Source organism: Diplotaxodon limnothrissa, linkage group LG20 (genome assembly GCF_057381915.1).
Source record: "Diplotaxodon limnothrissa isolate DT_005_m linkage group LG20, D_limnothrissa_male_GT1.1, whole genome shotgun sequence".
Classification (NCBI taxonomy): domain Eukaryota; kingdom Metazoa; phylum Chordata; class Actinopteri; order Cichliformes; family Cichlidae; genus Diplotaxodon; species Diplotaxodon limnothrissa.
Genome location: NC_140615.1, coordinates 38410286 through 38425285, shown reverse-complemented (window position 1 = coordinate 38425285; position 15000 = coordinate 38410286). Strand labels below are relative to the sequence as shown.

At 45.8% G+C, this 15000-nt stretch overlaps 1 protein-coding gene across 1 annotated transcript in view; it reads right to left on the bottom strand.

Annotated features, from left to right (window-relative positions):
- Positions 1 to 8369: 8369 nt before the first annotated feature.
- The window catches only part of commd7 (COMM domain containing 7), a 12631-nt gene continuing 6000 nt past the window's right edge, over positions 8370 to 15000 (bottom strand). Inside the window, exons 4-9 of the mRNA XM_085345383.1 lie at positions 13602 to 13658; positions 13454 to 13491; positions 11334 to 11424; positions 11047 to 11096; positions 10775 to 10823; positions 8370 to 8762 (exon numbers count right to left, since the gene is read on the bottom strand). Coding sequence (XP_085201509.1) covers positions 8686 to 8762; positions 10775 to 10823; positions 11047 to 11096; positions 11334 to 11424; positions 13454 to 13491; positions 13602 to 13658 — 362 coding nt within the window. The 3' untranslated portion in view covers positions 8370 to 8685. The remainder of the gene's footprint in view (positions 8763 to 10774; positions 10824 to 11046; positions 11097 to 11333; positions 11425 to 13453; positions 13492 to 13601; positions 13659 to 15000) is intronic.

The following is a 15000-nucleotide window of genomic DNA, read 5'->3' as shown; positions in this document are numbered from 1 at the left end:
TTATTCACTTCCAAGCCAACTCCTTTTGTGAGTCCCCAAAACAAAACCTCCTCCTGAACCTAGTAAGATGTCTAGGGTCTCTATTTGAAGTGAGAGTGTACTGGTCCTGAGTAGAGGCGCTACACAGCTTTATCATATCAGCAGTTTTTTTAGTGTGTGGACATTTTTTTCTACTCAACAGTAAAAAAACGTTGATGATTCATGTCGGATGAATCGGTTTGACGCACCTGATTCGGAAAACAAAGCACAGATAAATCTCTCTGATTATAAGATAAGAGCAGGAAAAAGAACAAAAAAGGGAAAGACAACACAAAAACCTTCAAAATAAAACAGGAAGTGAACTGAGAAGTCAGACAGGGAAACGGAGAACAGGACGGGGAGCAGGGCTCAGACTTTTCCTCTGCTAATCAGTGACGTCAGAATAAAAGAAGATTCATCAGCAGCTACCAGATTATTCTCTGTGTTTGCTGCTTTCCATGGAGGCAGTCTGGTTATTAATTTATGCGTTTTCTGAGGGATGGATCAGCAGATAAATGATGCTGTGGTCTTTATGTTACCCGCCGCTGACACTAAGCAGGTTTTTAACTGTAAAGTCTCTGAACGATCATAAACTCTGCGTCGTGTTAAAACTAACCAGGCTGCTTGCTGATTGTGAATTCTGTCTGTGTAAATGTGATAAATCACAAGGTCTGAAATAAAACTGATGATGTTATTAAACATCTGGAAACATAAAACTTGGATTTGACAAAAGTTTATTATGTGTTTGTGAACATGTTCTCCTGCCTTTGTTTCAAACGTGAGTTTTTTTTCCATTCCATCGTTAGATTAAAGCTCAGCGTCCGGGCTTTATGAGCGCTTCTGCTTAGACAGCAGCGCCCTCTGGTGGCCGGAGGCAGGAAACGCTTCTGTCTCTGATGTCTGAGCTGAGGTTGCTCACTGAGAGTCCACGAAGAGGGTGAGCTCACCCAAAACCTTGGCTGGGGTTAGGTAGAGGATCATTAGGTGTTCCTTTGTCCCTCTCGGGGAGGGGGGGACACACTCCCACTCCCACGGGGCTTAAATCTGGGACTCTCCACCATTTGACTCTAGAACTGAAGAAGCTTCTCGGATGAGAGGTGAAACGTCTTCAAGCAACTTAAAGAAGTCCAGACGCTTTTCTCTCCAAGCTCCTTAGACTACGATGGTTAGTTTACGATGATTAGTCTGCATGTCTCATTACTGTCATTACTGTAACACAGAACATAAATACAACTTTAAGAAGATCAGTGAATGATGTGGAGCCTCATCCACTGGTTTCAGGCATCACATGGAGCCACACCCTCCTCTCAGACACTGGGTCAGGACAGAAGCTGGAGGTCGTTCCTGGTGAGGAGCCTCAAGGTTGGAAATTTCACCATGACAACCTCTTCGATTCGCTTGCACCCCTGGATGATGTGACAAAGAGAGGATTAGAGATTTTTGGGGACAATGAGGACAAACCATCTCTCTGATGTTCCTTTCAAAACCAAAGAAAAGTTTACAAAGTCTGAACACAGGGAGAGAAGCTGCTGGTCCGCTGGCAGGACAACAGTACTGTCCCTATTTCAACAAATATGGAGACCACTATGCATCCAGTAATATCCTCCTGGGAAACAAGGAAACATGTATCTGTCAGTTTACCTTTTTTGTGACGTCCTGCCTATTTGGGGCTAAAGGAGGCCATCCAAATGAGAGCGACCATTGACCTGCTCGCCTGATGCAAAGGTTTGGCACAAACCCACTGAGCCATGGAAGGAGAGACTCTGACCGACCAATAGGCACAAGGAACCGATTCCTGAGACATCGTCCATGTGAGGAATGCACCACCTGTGCATGTGAGAAAGGTTAATGCATCACTGCACAAGTAGAATGGGAGGCAGAGCCTTCAGTTTTCAGGCCCCTCTTCTGTGGAACCAGCTTCCAGTTTGGATTCAGGAGACAGACACTATCTCTACTTTCAAGATTAGGCTTCAAACTTTCCTTTTTGCTAAAGCATATAGTTAGGGCTGGACCAGGTGACCCTGAATCCTCCCTTAGTTATGCTGCAATAGACGTAGGCTGCCGGGGGATTCCCATGATGCACTGGGTGTTTCTTCTTCACTCACTATGTGTTAACAGACCTCTCTGCATTGAATCATACTTGTTATTAACCTCTGTCTCTCTTCCACAGCATGTCTTTATCCTGTCTTCCTTCTCCCACCCCAACCAATCACAGCAGATGGCCCCGCCCCTCCCTGAGCCTGGTTCTGCTGGAGGTTTCTTCCTGTTAAAAGGGAGTTTTTCCTTCCCACTGTCACCAAAGTGCTGCTCATAGGGGCTCATATGATTGTTGGGGTTTTCTCTGTATGTATTATTGTAGGGTCTACTGTACAATATAAAGCGCCTTGAGGCGACTGTTGTTGTGATTTGGCGCTGTGTAAATAAAACTGAATCGAACTGCACACTGAGTGCTTCAAAACACACCATGTAAAGTAGAAAAGGAGGGAAAAGTGCATGCACAGGGCTGCATGGGAAAGGCTGAGTGAGCCTTCACATGCTGTATGACAGATAAATTACAGTAATGACAGCATGGCTGCATTTCAAACGAATCAAGCACTTTGTTCTGAATCCTGCCTCTTTATATGGCCTCTAATATACACAGAAATGCTTTTATGTGAATGTGTTTCACAAATCTTAGAAATATGGTCTCTAACCAGATTCTTCCTCTGGATGGCATTACCTCGGCCTCCAGTAACGCTGTGAGGAACCTTGGAGTCATTTTTGACCAGGACACGTCCTTCAACGCACATATTAAACTAATATATGTATTTATAACCCCCTAAACACCAAATGCTGTGTTTCTACAGGCGTCCTTCAGTTTTGTGTGTAATGACTGTAAAGCTGCTTTGTTGGGCTGAGATCAGCTGACTGCATGGACCATTGAAGAACATGTCGTTTCTTTGGCGTGAGGAACTCTTGGGTTGCTTTTGCAGTTTGCTTTGCCTCATCGTGTGAGCAGAGGCTACAGCTGAACACTTCACAGTTCATCCTGCTGCTTCCCTCAGCAGTGCCACCATCATCATCATCACACCAGTGACCCGGCTCCACTGCAGCCATACATGCAGCAGATAAACTATACTGAAGCAGACCCTCAGAAACAGCATCACGACTGTTTGTGACATGACTTATAACCCCTCTGACGGCTGTTTCTCTGTCTAACTGCTCATTCTTCATATTTCTCCTGATTTCTTCTTGTTTTTGTCCAAAGCTGTCAGACGTTCTCGTGCCGAGCGTCTTTGTGCTCGATGATTTAGGCCCGAGCCTCTTCCTGTGGAGCAGAGGCAGTACGTCGGACCCAGATAACGACTCCTCTGTGTGGCTGGCCCACACACACACACTCACACACACCATCTGTGTCGTGTGTGTGAGTGGTTGTTTTTTCAGTTTCGAGCAGGAAGACATTAATTACTGTGAGCAAAGAGAGAAACCACGTTCTCGGTAAATTCTCAGGGAGGAACTTTAAGAGTCGGGAGCAAAATTCTCTTATCAAGAAAACACACAAACACACACACACTCAGACTCACACCAACTGCACACCCTGCTTTAACTGCACACACACATTTCCTTCCACCTTATGTGATGGATCCCATTCCTGCCAGCAGGGGGAAGTCTACATCTTCCTTCTACCTCAGGCTGCCTCACACACAAAGTATCCCCTCACCCAGCCAATCATTAATCCAGGTGTTCCATCGTGTGGACACAGGTGCATAACGTCGGCACGCACAGCTTCTACATTCATCAGTGAAACAACAGCTCACTCTGCTCTCACTCCACAGTCAGTGGAAGCACCTGGGAACAACAGCACAAAGTGGTAAAATCACACCAGTGGACGCTGAGACGTGCAGTCCACAGAGGTCACCAACTTTCTGCAGACCTCCAAACTTCACGTGGCCCGTACATCAGAGTGGCGATTGCGAGCCGGGCGTTCTCGTCCTACATCAGTGTGACCTCACAAATGTGCTTCTGGAAGAAGCGTTCCCATAAACACTCCTAAACCTGTGGAAAGCCTTCCCAGAAGAGCTGCAACATCACTTTCAACTCTAGAGCCAATGCTTTTGGGAATATAGTGTACATGGACACATGTACTCATCAGGTCAGAGGATGCAGCTCCAGATAAGCAGTCAAAAAATGAGGTTTGTGTAAAGTTCATGAGCTTCAAGCATGAATTTTAGGGCTGTTTACGGCAGGAATAAAGTCACAGAAGTGCTGTCAATGCTCCCTGGGATTAAGGTGAGCATAATTGATTAATTAATCATTAATTAATCATAATTGATTACACAGCGGTGGAGAGTAGACTTCATCACAGTAGATGTCTTTCTGAAAGTGCTGTAACTAAGTTTAAGACTATAATCCACCCACTGTTATCATCTTCAATGCCCTGTACCAACACAGAGCGGAGCAGCTATCTGAACGCTGCTCCAACAGAGGTCGATTATCTTGTTAATAATTTCTCCTCCTCACTACGTACGACTCTGGATACTGTAGCTCCTGTGAAAACTAAGGTCTCTAATCAGAAGTACCTGACTCCGTGGTATAATTCTCAAACACGTAGCCTAAAGCAGATGACTCGTAATCTGGAGAGGAAATGGCGTGTCACAAATTTAGAGGATCATCATTTAGCCTGGAGAAATAGTTTGCTGCTTTATAAGAAAGCCCTCCGCAAAGCCAGAACATCTTACTACTCATCACTGATTGAAGAAAATAAGAACAACCCCAGGTTTCTCTTCAGCTCTGTAGCCAGGCTGACAAACAGTCAGAGCTCTGTTGAGCCAACAATCCCTTTAACGTCAACTAGTAATGACTTCATGAACTTCTTCACAAATAACATTTTAATCATTCCAATCATGGATAGACGTGATTTCTAATTGTCTTACCTGTCTTCCTCCTCTCACACCAACCAATCACAGCAGATGGCCCCGCCCCTCCCTGAGCCTGGTTCTTGGAGGTTTCTATAAAAAAGGTTTATATAAATAAAACTGAACTGAATCTGTTCACATATTGTCACCTGTGCACTCTCCACAGGTGAGCTGTGGAATCCAGTCTGAAAGGTTTCAGCTCATGTCTGACACTTCTGCAGCTTCTGTCGTCTCACTTCAGCTCGTAAAACAAGTCCTCATTTTACCTGGAAGTAAACCTTTAAAACCCCCATTCTCCTGCCCTTAGGACAAACAACACCTGGACAGGTGTCATCATTTGAAAGGAAACTCTCTCAGAACAATAAAAACAATAAAGTATAGCAGCAGGTGGGCGTTATACAGCACGCTTCCAGTGAACAGGACTGTGTGTAAAGCCAGCGACATTGACACAGGACGTTTGTAACTTTGGGGAAACAAGAACACGGTTGACAGCTGTGAGCTATTAGAGTTATTCTCCATAAACTTCCTCTTCCCTCTGCAGGTCCAACGGCAAAAATGTCCACACACACACACACACACACACACACACACACACACACACACACACACACACACACACACACACACACACACACACTCTTCAGTCTGTCAGTATCTTTTATTCCTAGCCCAAACAGACTCTTTCTTGGGAAGGCCCTGGTTATTCCCCACACAGATAAGCAGGCATACACACAAACTCTCGTTTTCATATCTTAGTGAGGACATCTCATTGACATAAAGCTTTCCCTAACCATGACCTAACTGTAACCCTGGTACTAAAACCAGATTGTGAGCCTCAAAAATGCCTTCAAACGTTGAGTCAGTGGGTATTTGACGTGTTTGTTGGGGGGTTGATTTGCTCTGCTGTTCTACTGAAGCCCCAAACATATCCAAACAGTGCTTAACACATGTATTAGACCACAGTGAGGTTTGACCCTAAACTAACAGCACTGATAGTTCCAAAATAATTATTTATGTTTCTGTAATGGTTAATCCACCAGTATCCACAAGCTCTTTAATCAAAATGATATTTTCAGTGCTAACAAATAATTATTATTGTTATGCAGTCATTTTCAGATTCGCTGCTTTACAAAGAAAGCAGGAGAAATAATAAAAAGTATGATTTCTGTTGAAGATCACAGTATTGACGTGCATTCCTCAGCAGCTCAAAAAAACATGAATTAAATTTGTTGCACCTGTAGCTGACCTCAGGAGGACAATCACCAGTCGTATCTGAGCACAATGACACAAAGTGTTTTTCTGCAGGATTTTCACGTGGACGTAAAGTCTGGAGTCTCTCTGATGATCTAACTCATGATCTAATCACTTCCCAAAGAATGTTAATCAGCTGGTGTTTACTTAACATCAGCTGAGTGACGAACTTCTGCGAGAAGACTGAAACACTGACAGGATCGAGATCTGTGGGATTTTCTCTGCTCTTTTAAAAAGGCCAGAGAAACAACTGGGAGGAGCTCAGGAGGCCTCGGGGGGATGCATGCAGGGACACGTCGGGTCACACGATGAGACGAAAGGAGAGCCGGCATGAAGAAAGGAGGAGGAGGAGGAGGAGAGACACTAAGGACAAAGAGAAAGAATGTGAAGAGAAAGAGGAGAATTGCACAACAGAGGTGAAGGTTTGATTTGCTTTTGGCTCCGAGTCGTGAAACTGTGAGAGGCTGATTGTCTGTGAGGATGAGCATCTTTGGAACATCAGAGCCAAAGTTCCTCCTGAATGAGCCTGACAGGAAGGAAACCCTCGTCCTTTCACCTGCTGCAGGGCGCCGTCTCCTCTCAGTTAGACCAGAGTCACCTTTGAGCAGCTCTGTTCACCTCTTTAATTTAAAAACACTCAGTGTACCTGCAGCCTGTGGGTCCCCGCCCCTCCCTCACCAGGTATCTGAACGTGTCAGAGGACATGAAGGAGCAGCACTTTCTCACTGCAAGCAATCCAAACCGCACAGCAGCTGAACAGTAAAAACAATATCAGTAACTAATATGAGCGAGCTGCTGTGTCCTGCAGCGAGGAGCCAATCAGCTGAATGAACAGGTGAGTTTGAAGGATGTTTGGAAACAAGCTGACAGGCTATAGGCTGATCCATCCGGACTGAGCAAAAATACGTTACTGAGGGCAAAACGATACGTGTGAACACGCAGCAGCTGAAAACTGTGCTACCTTACATTAGAAAGCCAATTATCGTGATGGCCAAGGCGCGCCCGCGTGCGCGCGCACCTGCGTCAGCTGGACTGTGACTGACTTTAAACACAAGAAGAAGAAAAACAGAGCCAGCAGCATTCAGCACAAACTTCAGTCTCAGGTCTTCATCAAATATTCAACTCCAGGAAACAAACAAAGCAATTTTTTAAAATCAAGAAATAAACATAAACAACTGCCCTGATTGGCTGTTCCATCAGCACTCCCAGACGCTCGGTCCTTGATTGGTCTGAGTTTGTCAAAAACTTTGGTTCGTTCATGATTTCCACATGACCACAGCCTGGATTTGCTGTTTACTGTGGGGGCAGACGGCCAGGTGAGAGCGAGGCGTGACAGGACACGCCGCAGAGCTATGTGGAACATTTCATTTTCTGCTAAATACGGGGAATCCTGAGTTTTCACTGAATCCGTTTACGCAACATCCCAGGAAACGCAGCAGGACGGATCCACGCACAGATACGTGGAAGCGTGAGCAGAAAGACGGGCTCGGCCTGGAGCCGTGCTTCTAATGAGGACAAGCTCGTCTGTCCGAGACAGCCAGCGCAGGGAAGGGCGTGAAGGTTACACACAGCAGGACGGGAGAGTCGGAGGGCACGACCCGCTGATGCAGTCAGGTGTGGCAGACAGCGACGGGGAGCGGTGGTGCGTTGAGTCCTGGTTTTGAGAAAGACAAACGACACGTCCAACTGACTGGAGGCTTTTTCTCTTTTTTAGGGCCGGCACGCCGAGCCGCTCGCAGACGGGAGCGTTCCTGAGCCCGTGCACGGATGTTTGAAGGTCACGGTTATCGTCCCTGCGCACAGAGATTCCTCCAGGTCCTCTGAGTATGTAGATGATGTCATGCTGTGTAGATGATGTCAAGCTGTGTAGGCGAGTTACTTTAATGTGGTTTAGGTTGTTTCTGTGACAGCCGCGTATCGCAGCTCTCTAATGTCAGAAAGTATCGTCAGTACGTAAAGGAGGAGCTGCAGATGCTGTACAAAGATATAAAGTAGGCGGGAAAACCCTTCAGAATAAAGGCAACTTCCTGTCTTCGAGCAGACAGACTGCTGAGGAATAATCAGCAGATAATTATCACAGACGTCTGAAGTGGTTTCGGAGCCGAGGGCTGAAACGGCGCTTGCACCGATGAGCCACTGAGCGCTCTGACATGTGCCTCCAGGCTCGTACGCATCCCTGTGTGGCCTTTACCGCACGCCCGTCTCTGGCTGCTGCTCATTTCGCCTGCATTTAACCTGTTATTGCAGCTAATTCGTGTTTGTTTTAGTAATAATTTATTACATCAGTAAGAGACAGCAGGCCTGAACTCGATCGAACAGGTCTGGTTTCTGATGGAAGTGTCAAAATGTTCCCGCTGATCTCACCCAGGTGTCGTCGTGCTGACAGACTGTTTCCCACAGGGGGAGAAAACAGCAGATAATGACAGGTTACTCCTCAGTTTATTGACTCATTTCAGGTAAAAATGTCACACGCACACAAATTCAACCAGTACATACAACACACACACGGACACACACGCGCTCAGCTGAAGCACTCCATGCTGGCCTTGGCTCGCTCCATCTCGTGCAGGAAGTTGTAAAACTGAGGCAGCGTCAGTTCTGCAGGGAAGAGACAAAAAAGGACGACTTCCTGTCAGAGACAGAAATGAAAGGTTTTTGCATCTGTGGAGGAAAACGTGAAAAACTGGGAGAGCTCCAAACCAGGAATACTCTCTTCAAGAGGAATTAAAATACAGAGGAGCGGTTTAAAATCTACAGCTGCTGTTTGTGAGGTCATTTCCTCCCTGCTACACATAAGAGCCAATCAAAATCACCCAAAAAGCACACCTGAATTACGACCACTGCAGCATTTACCTATCTCTACTTTTAAGATCGGGCTCAAACTTTCCTTTTTGCTAAGGCATATAGTTAGGGCTGGACCAGGTGACCCCGAATCCTACTGAGCAGGGATAGCTCAGTAGGTAGAGTGGTTGCCCCATGATCGGAAGGTCGGGGGTTCGATTCCCCTTAACAGCTACCCTGGGGTACCCCTGAGCAAGGTACCGTCCCTACACACTGCTCCCCGGGCGCCCAATGGCTGCCCACTGCTTCACTGAGTGAATGGGTTAAATGCAGAGAGCAATTTCCCCACGGGGCACAATAAAGTACAATAAAGTACACACTTTCTTCTTAGTTATGCTGCAATCTGGTCTTTAGGTGATGACGTGACGAATCCTGCTTCCGGTCCAAACTACTCTGCGTTTATTAAGGCTGTTGTGTTTTTAACATGTTTTAATGTTTTGTTCTATTTAATCTGAAGCCCCTAAAAGCAGTCAGTGATCACTGTCTCAGTTTTTATTACTGCTGTTCATTTGAAACCCTTATGATGCAGCTACAGCCCTGCAGCAGTATATTCATGACTAACCTGGTATTGTGGATGGATTATCTCAGTTGTTTTTCTGGCTGAAGTTTGGACTGCATTTATGCCTAACCATCAGGAACCTTCACGTTAACTTTTATCGAGTGGAAAAAGTTAGCGTTCATCCTCCAGCTTCACTGTGTTTATGCTATGCTAACATAGCTGTGTCGCTAGCGGTCACGTAGCACATCATTATATAGCAGCTAGCCCAACTTCAGTAACCCTACAAACGTCACTGCTGTTTAGTTTTCTGTCTTCATTTATGTTGGAAGTGATAGCAGAGCTGTACGTTTGAATGTTTCAGAAATCTGTCAGAACATGCTATATCATGCTTAGCATGAAGCTAGCGAGCTAACTTCCTGCTAAATCCATTCAATTTAATAAATCCTGTTTTCATGGATGCCTGGATGTTAAACTTCATAGTTACACCTGGTAAAGCAGCAATGCTGATCATTTTATTAAAGATGAAAGAACTTAGACAGTTTGTGACTCTTAGTGATGCTGCAGAGTTCGTTTGACTTTGGGACCTGGGAGTTTGGACCCAGACGTGGTTAATGAAGTCAGACTTAAAGACCGATAGGTACAGCTGCTGGGGGACTCCCATGATGCACTGGGTGTTTCTTCTTCACTCACTACGTGTTAACAGACCTCTCTGCATTGAATCATACCTGCTATTAACCTCTGTCTCTCTTCCACAGCATGTCTTTATCCTGTCTCCCTTCTCTCACCCCAACCAATCACAGCAGATGGCCCCGCCCCTCCCTGAGCCTGGTTCTGCCGGAGGTTTCTTCTCGTTTCCTTCCCACTGTCGCCAAAGTGCTTGCTCGGCCATTTGATTGTTGGGTTTTTCTCTGTATGTATTACTGCAGGATCTACCTTACCATATAAAGCGCCTTGAGGTGACTGTTGTGATTTGACGCTGTATAAATAAAACTGAATTGAAGATCTGTAGGTCGGCTGACTCTGAGAGCATCGGGTGGAGGAACTGATTTTTCATTTACGAAGTTTACACGATTAAACCAGACGAGTTCCTTTTTACATTTCTTACAGTCTTTTTCACTCGCAGCATCTGTTCATTATCTAAGTTTTGTGTCCTGAGTTGCAGAAACAACCGTCAGAGTAACTTAAAGCTTCCTGTTACAGACTCGAGCAGTTGGAAAGAAAGACATTCAAGGTGTGCAAAACTTCAGGTACGAGTGACATCATCACTCACCCATGTAGACGTTTTCAGTGGAATTCCCCTTTCTGACCACGAGCTTCAGCTGCAACCAAACACAACGTGTTCAACAAAACAACGATGCTGTGTGTGTTTTCATATCTTTGTGGGGACCAAAATACCAGTCTCCACAAGTTTGAAGACATTATTGAGAATCAAAATGTGGTTTTAGTGTCCGGGTTACAGTTTGGTTAGGGGAAGCATTATGTCAATTAGATGTTCCCACAGGATATGAATACCCCACATGTGTGTGTGGAGCGCTGTTGTACCTGCAGGAAGACTGTGCCCAATTTCTGAATTTCACTGGTGCCAACAGTCACTGTGGGACGACAAAACACAGCGTGATAAAAACACTCAAACAGGACGGTCGCTGTGTCACGTCTGCGCCTGAAACAGTGAGGCGCGTCATGGTTAGCTCTGTTATTCAGCTTCCATCGGCTGCACACACCGAGGGGTTCAAATGTGCTCAGAGGGCGGACGCGCTCACAGACAGACTCAGACTGAACCTCTAATGTGAGCCAAATTTGCCGTGCACGCTAGGTTTGCTCCTTCTTACCTCCAAACTTCCACTCCATGTCAACCAGCTGGTTGACCATCAGAGTCTGCCCGACAGCGAGCCTGGTCAGCGCTGCGTAGTGCTCCGCCCACTGCAGGAACACAGATCACATCAGACTCCTGAGACACGTGTTCACCGTTTAAAGGTTGCCTGAGTAACATCGTAAGAACAAGTTTTATCAACGACACTGAGTCAGTGCTAACTAGGGCTGCCACGATTTGTCGACTAGTCACGATTACGTCGACTATCAAAATCGTCGACGACTAATTTAATAGTCGACGCGTCGTTTGAAGCTTTGTAAGATCCCAAAAGACGCAGGAATAAGTAGCAGGATTTAAGAGTGTAATAACGGACTGAAACAGAAGATGGCAGCACTGCATGTACAAGGATGCCAGCTACCGTTAAACCCCGAAGAAGAAGAAGAAGAAGAAGAAGAAGCTGTGTCCCAGAATTCATAGCGCGGCCCAGCGCAGTTTCCAACAATGGCGGCAGCTAGTTAGTTTTAATATTACTCTTATTATTCTTTCTGGGTCACAAAATAAACGTTTAACATATTTTCAGGCGAGAATGTAGCTGTGTAAACCTCAAATATCTGCTCAGTTTATCAAGACACCGCATATTTTCAAAAGCGCTCCGACGTTTTCGGAGACGTCTGTTACCCACTAGCTCGATAGCTAGCCGGGGGCTAGGTCACTAGCGCCGTGAGAACACCGGACTCCCCGCAAATCGTTTTCAAACCCACCGCTGTCTTTCGCTACTCAGGTTAAATATATATGAGTCACTTAGATAACTTACAAATGTTATTGTTTGGCTTTTTTTTTTAGTATTTTATTTGTTCCTGAGTAAATCGGTTTGGCTGAGATTAAAGTTATAGTTTTTGCACAGCTGAATAAACGTCAAGCAGACAGCTGATTATCAGAAGTGTGAGATGCTCCAGAATTTACTCCGGTGTCCTGTTATATTTTAGATAGCAAGGAGTTTATTAAACTTCACCGAAACAATTGCAAATTTCATTAAAATTTAATAAACTATCATCTTGTCTTTATTTTTAGTTAGCACAGACCTTAAACACTTAAAGCTGTAAGCTAATGATAGTTATATAAGAGCAGATGCTGCTGGTGCAATAAGCTGTAGTTTTACGTCTAATGGATGATGATCTGATTAGTCGACTAATCGCAAAAATAATCGGTGACTAGTCGACTATCAAAATAATCGTTTGTGGCAGCCCTAGTGCTAACACCTGTCAGCTAGCTTCGGCCCAAACGGACACACGTGCTCCTCCCTGTTGTTTTACACGAGTCAGCATGTGCAGCCTGAGCATCACAATGATGGCGAGCTAAGGCACAGCTAGCTGGCTGACCATCCTCGTGTAGCCACCACCGTGGGAGTGTTAGTTACACAGAGGTTAAAGTGTGCTGGATCGATCTGGAACAGTTCAGTTCTTGGCGTTGCTTCGAGCAACAGCCAGCAGATACCTGACGCCCCGTGACGCGCTTACAGCCTCAGCCTGTGACGTGTTCATGGTGCAGATGTAAATAAAGCTGCAGCAGGCTACAGAAGAGGAGCTGCAGGATTTACCCACAGTAAACACAACATGTTAGCTGGTGAAGAAATGGTAAATGGACTGGTTCTCATATAGCGCTTTTCTACTCTTCTGAGCACTCAAAGCGCTTCACACAACTTGTGCATTCACCCATTCTAACTAGCATTCACACACATTCATACTTCGATGGATGCGTCGGAGAGCAATTTGGGGTTAGTATGTTGCCCAAGGATATTTGGCACGCAGACGAGGGGAAGCCAGGAACCTTCGGATCATTGATGACCTGCTCTACCTCCTGAGCTACAGCCAATCACAGAAATAAGTCCAGAGTCCTGGAAGGCCCTTTGAACCATCTATGACGTCTTTAATAGTAGTGGAAAGTTTGGCACACGTAAAGGGCGTGGCTTTGGTCAGGTGATTTGATCCCAGTCTGCATGCCACGATACAAACCCCATGTTGCTCTATGAATGCATGAATGTCAGACAGGAAGCACTTAGAAACAGCACGCTTGTGTGAATGAGGCAGAAAAGCGCTGCATAAGCAGCTTTCCATTTACCTTTAGCACTACTTCACTTACCTGCAGTGAGAAGTGAGCCGACTTTTCCTCGCTCAGTCCTGAAAAATGATCAGAGTGAGCAGGTTGGCTTTCATTAACACAAACGTGACAGTAACTAATACGACTACTGTGAGAATGACTCTGAGGCACAGAGGACTCGGATGTGTACCTAATGTCAGGAGGTCTTCTTTGATCTGCTCGCCTGTCAGGTTTTTCTTCAGGGCTCCTGAGGAGAAAACAGACACGGACACCTTCCTGTTACTGTTTATAGCTCCACCTGTTGAGTGTCGGGTTTTAAACGCCGTGAGAAAATACTGTGCAGGTATCCCCACATACACATCTGTATGGAGATCACTGCTGCAGACACACCTGGCCCGTGCAGTAAGCGTGCACACGTACAGTGCAGCGTATACAGCACCACAGACAGATAGCCCACGCGTAACTGGCATTCTGGGAAATGGAGGAAGTGAAAATACAAACGAAATCACAGGCAGAAACATGCTGTCTGTGAATGAAACCTGAAAGCACAGTGTTAGCACTGTTGCCTCACAGCAAGGAGTTCACTTCCACCATCAGGCTGGGGTCTTCCTGCAGGGCTTCTCCCCGGGTACAACGCCTTCCTCCCACAGTCCACAGACATGCAGATAGTGGGGTGAATGGTTGCCTGTGTGTTAGCCCCCCCCCCCCGTGACCTAACAAGGATAAGAAGCAGAGGAGGGATGGATGGCACATAAAATAAGATTTACTCATCCATCCACAAACCAAAAACACCCTGTCAGTGGGTTTATCTGTGACAAGGATTCACTTCCTGTGACTGAGATGAACAGGAAGCACTGGTGCTAACGAGGGAGGATTCTTTTCTCTCGTTCAGTTCATTTTTATTTCAGTGGTTTCTGTTCGAGCTCACTGTAATAACCTTGATGCAGACTCTGTATAAAGGACCAGATTAGTCAGAGATGAGGGAGGAAAAACGACCACTCTGCTGTTTTCTCTGATTTCTCTCAACACTTTGTTGCCGATCACATCTTATGGCTCGTAATAATCGCTGCACTTCTGTCTCAACTTTGCAAACAGAAACTCGCCCAAAATATTTGGCCCAGGTGTCAGGAGCACTTTGTTGTACTGAACTTCTGCACTGAGGGCTATACTTATCAGAAACTACCCGCATGGACCGCAGCTGGGCGGCTCATCAAGAATGCAGCAGCACATCGGGGCTGCACACAACACAAGTGGGAACAAGGGGAAGTGTTATCCATTTTCCATTTATTCTCTCGTGCTGGCAGAGCGCGTTCAGAGAAACACAAATTGAAATGTGTTGAAAGAAGCCTTAGTCTTCAGTTACACCTGCCTGAGCCTGCTGCTTCCATCGCACTGAATCAAACACCACCTATAGTCCCCTATTCAGTTACATCCCAGGTCACATGCTGCTGCTGTCGCTCACACAAGTGCTTCGTAAAACCGTTACTGCAGGCAACAGATTTAAAGCTCCATACGCCCTCATCGTGTTCAGCGCTGTGGCATCAACAATCTGACACTCGGCTAGAAATCAAAACCAGCCAAACTCCACT